Below are 7,542 nucleotides of genomic sequence, written 5' to 3' on the forward strand. Positions count from 1 at the left end.
ATAATGCAAATCTTCCTACTTGCGTTGACAAAAAGTCTTCTTTTCTTACTTATGAAGGAAAATACAAAGGTAAAAGAAGCTTGAATGAAAAACAAAATAATTCAGGTAAATAAATAAATTTGTAAATGAAATTTGACAGCATTATTCCAAAAGATTAAGAGAAAGTCTGCTGATTAGCCAAAAGTCTAATCATCAAATTTCTCATTTCAGCCATTTTGGCGCAAGCCTCTTTTTGAATTCCGATAAAAAACGTCCCGTGTTCGCTCAAGCATGAACAAAATATATTTTTTTTAAATGGCATTTCAAAGGCAAGATCTCAGAGTAATATATATAGATATATTTTGAAAGAAATTTATTTATAGACTTTACAAAACTGTCTCGTTTTTTTTTGGATGCGCACTGTATATCGAATGATATGAATTTTTACCACAACCCCCATTCACAACCAGAATAATCATTGTCATCAACATCATTTCATTAGCGCCATCACCACCACCACTACTACAATCATCATCAGCACCATCATCACCACCACCATCGTCATCATCACACCACCACTACCATCCATCATCACATCATCATTACCATCACCACCATTACTACTACCATCATCACATCATAAACTTTATCACCACTACCATATTCATCAGCATCATTATCACCACCACTACCATCATCATTTTCATCAGCACCACCATCATCATCACACAACCACTACCATCCATCAGCATTACATCATCATAATCATTATCATCACTACCATCATGACTATCATCACCATCACCACACCACTATCATCATCAACTTTATCACCACCATCATCACCACCATATTTCCTCAATCATTCTAATATTTATGGACCATCCACACAAAATATCGAAAATTCAAACAATTATCACCAAAGCACAAAGTAACTTCTATAACAGGCCAAGAACTTTCATGTTTATAAAGTGTATTTTGTCTTGAACTATATAAAAAAGACAAAGTAGAATCTGATTGTACACAGATTACATGAACATAATTGACAATTCTCATTGATTTCAAATAAGTTATCCTGCACTCCATAAGAGCAGAGCAATTACTTAAATAAAAGTAAGAGTACAGCATATATTATTATCTTATGCACAGTGCTTTTTGATGGCGCATTTTGAATACAAAATCTTCAAAACCTAAGGCAAATAAGGTTGATAAAACCAAATAATAGAATAAAGATATGAAATTTAAAAAGACATCACATGGCACCATCTCATTAAAAACACTGTTCATAATACAAAGTTAACATGTAAACATGATTTAACTTCTTTTACATTTAAATTCAGAAAATAACTATTTGGATTATTGGAATCAGCACATGTCAATACATGGTCTGATACGGAAAGCCTGAAGAGAACATAAACATTTCTGAGTATTGTAACATGGTTACATGACATAATCTTTAGTTACATAACATATATATATTTACAGGCATATTAATGTCATTTTGAGATATTTATATACACAATAAGCTTACCCTAGATTATAGTACAAATGTCAGATAACTTTTCTACAGTCTACTAGACTTGCATTGTCCTCCATTTGATATTTAGGCAAAGAGGGTATTATTGAAAGTAACAAATTAAATAAAATTACTTTTTGTAATCAAATAAATTAATATATTACGCTAAATATATTACCTATTCAGGAAAAAAAGAGATGACTGATTCCCAGTTTCCCTCCAACTACCAAAGATTTTCATACATCAAAATGAAGAAAAAAAGTAGAGCATTTGTAATGGACCATTTGAAACTTTGAATCATCAGTTAGCATAACCCTAGAGTTGTATTGAAAAACTAACTAATTTTCCAAAGATTATTGCAGAGCAATATAATCTTGTATCCAAGGGACAATTCCTTATCTTGATCGATTCATTTTGGAATTAAATTAGTCCTAACACAATCAGGATGTAACATAAAACTCCTGCAAACGTTAGGCAATGGGTTTGAGAATTCATGAAGACATGCTGCCCATTTTTAGTCAGTTTTGGTGACATTATTGACATACATATTAACACTCACTATACAATCTATGACCAAATTAGGATGTGATGTCTAATAGTGGCTATCTTTTTATTCAACTAAAAATGTAGCAACAATCAGCACAAACTGTGAATACCTGTACTTAGCATGCAAAGGAGTGAATAGTAATTTAATGAACTTTGACCCAAGTGCCAGACCGCAGAGACAAACACAGACGAAGATACAATATACCATACAGTACTTTAAATTAAATGGTATAACAGCTACATAAACAATGACATAAAGAATAAGGTGACTTTCAATTAGGCATTTTGTATGTGACCAACATTCTTTGTTCATTTCTTGTAGAGAGCCTTTGAAAGAATTTCAAATAAGACGTCACTCAATCATGGTAGCCCTTTCTCTACAGCTTTCAATTCAAATACCAATACATGCATATGAAGTCTTAAATGTATTACAAACTGGGGGTAAAAGCAGTCCTGAAATGGAGAGAAAGCTCAGTGTTACAATTGCTTTTCATTAAGATCATTTAGTATGAATCCAAGATCTAAATAAGGAACTATTTCCACATCTGTCCCCATAACATCTGAAGAAGGGAGAGCAATAGAAATAGCAAAGGCCTGCTTTGATTTCAACATAGTTTCTCGCGTTTCAGTCCATCAGCCTAGTTCCCAAACGCATTAGAGCACATTACAAAATCGCAAATCTTTTCAATTCCTTGGCAGTTATTTCCAAGGTAAGCTTACCTAATATCCTGACAAACTAGACAGGATTTCACAATCATAAATATCATTTTGAGTTAAGACTTGCCTCACTAACACATGTTAAAGAGAGATACACTTTATACTTTGTTACACCTCTCTTGGCGCCAGCTGAAGAAGGGATCTTTATCACGACGATACGCAGATCATGACAGTTGTCGTACCATTGACGTTCGACTTCTCTGCATGAGGGCTGAAAAGTTGAGTGAGGTTTTTGTCAACAATGTGGATCGGTTCTTCCCTATTGCTGACAATGAGTTCTAAAGTGTCTTTGCTTTCACTTTGAATGTCCATACCCATTCAGGGTTTAACTCCTTGGGTTGGCACCCTTCTGAACAGGCAAGTAAAGTTTGAATTCTGCAGGTAGTTCGTCTTCTGAATACAGTCTGTCGGAGAAGTATACTCGTCGGATTCGGCAGTTAGCATGGATCTGTACAAGGGTGAATAAAAAAAAATGGAAATACAAAGTTGAAAACTAAAAAAACTCAATAACTTGTAAATGAAATATATTTTGAATGCCTATGGTACAGAATCCAATCAAATGACCACCCAGGTGTATGTGCCAAAGGATTCTGTAAGAAATTTTGTAATTGCTGAGAAATACAAAAAAAAAAACAAGCATGAATTTCGAGCACAATGTTAGGTCTTTTTCCAAGCAATATGATACTCGGTTCCACAACATGTGCTTATCTGTGTTGGTGATATTCAGTGTGATTATTTTTCAGCTTAGATTTCCTGATTTCTTTAACATTCTTTAAAATCTTTTATTGATGGAGTGTTATTGCTCAGTAAATGTACCTGTACCAGATTTAGATCTGTGATAACACAGTGATAATTACCCTTGGTTTTACAGTCTTTCTTATGAAATTGGCACGTACTGCAAGTGCCTTCATTTATCTAGATTATAGTCTTAGTTAGCATGGCACTAGGTTGAAAGACATTGAAGCAACACTGCATTTGTTCTGATCCTCACAAGATGCTCATATCAACTATTAAGTAAATAAATAACACATCCATGGCCTTTAGATGTCATTCATGCTATATCATATCCCACTCCTGCCACTAAAAGTATGTTGCATGCCTGGATGTTATAAAACACAGCTTAAAAATGAAATATCACTGGGCTTCACTGCTGGACGTTTTTTTGCACCTTTTCAAATTAAATCATGCTAAAAAATTCCCTTTAACGCTCAGACTACAAGAAAATCATCAACACAATAGATGAAAATATCTATTTTAATGTTCATTCCATTATTGCTTCAATGATTTGATATCTAATTTCATTAAAATTCCTTGGTGTTTTCACTTAAATGTGGGAATAAGAAACTAAATTAATCATGATATTTGGAGATTGGAAAAAGAGATGAAACATACCTGAACTCGCAATGTCTCAATATAGTTTGTTCCATATGCTCTCCTTGTGAAATCTGATAGATTAAACTGTGTGTTAAAGGGAGAAAAAAAGAATCGTTAATAGAAAATGATAGTAAGATAACATCTGAATCAGTGCCTGCAAGATCAAGGGGGGGGGGGGGCACTGGGGGGTTTCAGCCACTTTTTTAAGACTGTGTTAAAAAAGTAAATATTACCATGTGATTGTTTGCATGGTCAGTCCCCTCCCACCACTTTCATATTTGTTCCGTTGCCCCTGTTAATAGATTTCTATCATTTGTAATAGTGAGTAGCATATCACTATTAAATAATAATCCATATAATTGAAAAAAATAAAAAAGATCAATTTTGTACACAATCTCACATTCAACCCAATAAAAGGGGCAAAAGTAATTATGCCTAGTTGCCTACTAATAAATTTCAATACATGTACTGTCAATATAATTTCATACTCGGATATATTTCTCAGAAATAAGTGATGTAAACTTATCAATAATAATCAATAATTTAAAATTATTTCAATAAAACAAAATAACTACCTGAATTTGATTCCAGCCGTCATCTAGTCTCATAGGCATTGTGCAGATGAAAGGCTTGACACGCGTCGTACTCTGGTAGTTGCTCGCCCTGAAACGTCTCCTGACATTCTTATCGTCTAGAACCTGGACCTCAAACGTGAAGTACTTCTTGAGATTCTTGATGATCATGACTAAAAATGGGAGCTTGATACCAAGGGTCTTCCTTGGTTCTGAAGGACATGTGATGAATGTGGTACTAACATTTGTGCCGACTATTTCAAGAACTAATGATTGGATGTCGTTATCAGTTATTCGTTTTATGTGCCCATTTCTGACCTGTTTAGAGGAAATAAAAAAAAGAAGAAAATTAATCAAAATCAGTATAATGATATACATTGATATTTCTTATCTTTCATTAAGGTTTAAGTGGAATAGATAACAGAAACATAACATACATTGTACAATTCTTGACTCTGGAATTTCGTATGTACCCTCACTAAAATAAAAAAAGTTTCAGTGGTTAATATACTCTCTATATACTACTTATCAATATTAGGGTATATTTATCATACAAGCTGGTTGTCACAGTCGGGGAAGAAGGAAATAAACTATAGGCTACATGTATATCACAACAAAGAAACCAAGAATTCTATCAAGCAAAACTTATAATAATAAAATCCCTAAATAACAAGTAATAATCAATCATAGCAACCAGAATTAAAAAAAACATTCATGATTGACAAAATAACTTTGAATTTAGACTTTAGATTGATTTATCTGACAATGGAATAATAGTAAACTCATAGCTCATAACTTTGAATTTCCTTTCAGACTGAATCAGAGTTAAGTTTCATGTAAGTTAGAGTTCCGTAAATGACCTAAAGTATTTTCAGCAGATTTCTTATTTCTGCAATTTACTGGATTATCAAAAGTGAAGAGGTTTATATTGGTTTCACACATTCACATTTTTTCAGAATCACGATTCATAAAATTAAAAAAACATGAAAAGTAAAATTGGATTCTGGCCTCTGAAGTTAAACATGTACATGTATGTTGTATTTGGATATATATACACATGAAAGAAGTTGATTTTATCAAATCAGGTTAAGAAACATATATATGATTCCTTTTTTAATCATATCAACAAAACAGTAAAAAGCACACCCATTCCGAAGAGGTACAACATAAATCAGAGGCACCGGGACCAGCGGGTTACTGTTTGGCACATGACCGCTCCTCCAGTGCTGCTGCTAAGCAACACCCCTCTCTCCGTGCATGCATACCACTACTACCACAACCAATGGAGGGGTGCACTCGTTAACAATAAAGGCGCGCATGCCGGATTCCCTATCATAATAAAATCGTCAAAATATGCCCCAAAACTCACCTTCTTATCCCAGATCTGAAGGGGTTTGCTGCCGATGCTGTATAGAATCGACAGGAATCCACTTTGAAACGTATTTTTGAACATTTTCGGTTGATTTCTGAGTTCTTTGTCGCTGAGAAGAATTCCACACGTCAGGCCTCCGTGACCTCGTTGATTGCTAATGGCAAACTGGCGAAGCTTGTGTTGTCGTTACGGCGAGGGCGCTGCCCGTAGTGCTATCTCCATGGATACTCGTTGCACCTGCTATGAATGGAACTCGCCGCGCAAAGGTTTTCTTTGGTGTTCCACGTCGAGGCGGATGGATTAGGCGTACAAATCAGACCGTTAATTAGTGTATACTCTCAGTACAAGCATATCCAGCAAAATCGGTCCCCGAGGGCTATCAATGATTGCACCCCTTCCAAAAACTGGGCCAAAAACATGAAACGATGATGGGTATCACTGATCTTAACTTTTAGCTACTTTGGTGTTCAGTGGTTTATATTTCAGTTAGTAATTGGACGAATTAGCATTTCTAGACCTGTGGAAAAGAAACCATATACAGTCATACGCAGCCGGGGGGGGGGGGGGGAATTGGTCGGACCTAGCCCCTCCCCCAGACTGAATTTTGAAGAAAAAAATTACTGAAAATATTCACAAAATTCATCCAAAGTATGCATGAAATTCTTCAATTTCACTCTACAAAATGTAAAAGTGACCTAATGACAAGCTCACTTGCTGTTACTTTTTTCCCCAAAAAGTTTACACGGGCTGCACCCTCCCCCAGCGAAAAAAAATGTCTGTGTATGGCCATGAAAGAAACCATTGCAAGATGTTTTTTGGTCTTCTATTTTTTTTCTTTATGCACTTCCCATTTCTTTCAATTTTTTATGACCTAAGTGGGCACTTGCCCAGGGCCCCTTATACCCCTATATACATGTAGATACGCCTGCGTCTATGCTTACATTATGCAGAATGTCAGCTTTAGGCCCAGTATTTGAATTTTGAAAAATCAATATAGGAAAATGTGTCACGGTAGGCCCTAAAGTTCAATTATAATTAAACAATATCTTATTCACTTTGAATTTAATCATTTAAGATAAAATATACCATGGACTGTAGCAATTGCCTTATTGCACTGAGTGCATGCATTTCCCCCTGACAACTGTAGGCCCATAGCTGCTCGAAGAGAAAGAGAATGAGAGAAAAAAATCTCAAGACGAGCTTCGAAAGACCAGTAAATCAATTGGGCAAATGGGTGATGTGTACATGTAAACCTTCATTTTCTTTTTATTTGTCAGAATCATGAAAGAAAATATACATGTAGGTAATGGGTATCATCCAGAAATGAAAAGGTTTGTAAATTAAGACTAACCTCGCACTGTGTTAGTGTTCCATACATTCGGTGTTTGCGCTCGTACCGCGAGACCAATCCTTCGGTGTAAAATCATTGGGTTGGAGAGTAGAAAGAGTCATCAGTCAATGGGAGA

General features: G+C 35.1%; 1 protein-coding gene across 1 annotated transcript; it reads right to left on the reverse strand.

Moving 5' to 3' along the window:
- Positions 1-935: 935 nt before the first annotated feature.
- LOC121407266 (cilia- and flagella-associated protein 20) lies at positions 936-6,254 on the reverse strand. The gene is made up of 4 exons (XM_041598245.1): positions 6,074-6,254; positions 4,708-5,022; positions 4,151-4,216; positions 936-3,206 (listed from the first exon to the last, which is right to left on the reverse strand). The coding sequence occupies exons 1-4, from the start codon at positions 6,155-6,157 to the stop codon at positions 3,084-3,086; spliced, it is 588 nt and encodes a 195-aa protein (XP_041454179.1). The 5' UTR covers positions 6,158-6,254; the 3' UTR covers positions 936-3,083.
- Between the last annotated feature and the right edge of the window lie 1,288 nt (positions 6,255-7,542).

Source organism: Lytechinus variegatus, chromosome 2 (assembly GCF_018143015.1).
Source record: "Lytechinus variegatus isolate NC3 chromosome 2, Lvar_3.0, whole genome shotgun sequence".
NCBI lineage: Eukaryota > Metazoa > Echinodermata > Echinoidea > Temnopleuroida > Toxopneustidae > Lytechinus > Lytechinus variegatus.

Excerpts from the sequence above, each read along its gene's own strand:
- LOC121407266 (XM_041598245.1), bottom strand. The coding sequence starts at position 6,157 with ATGTTCAAAAATACGTTTCAAAGTGGATTCCTGTCGATTCTATACAGC. Across the intron at positions 4,217-4,707 it reads ACGGCTGGAATCAAATTCAG|TTTAATCTATCAGATTTCAC; the intron begins GTAGTTATTTTG and ends TTTAACACACAG. Across the intron at positions 3,207-4,150 it reads TTGAGACATTGCGAGTTCAG|ATCCATGCTAACTGCCGAAT; the intron begins GTATGTTTCATC and ends ACCCTTGTACAG.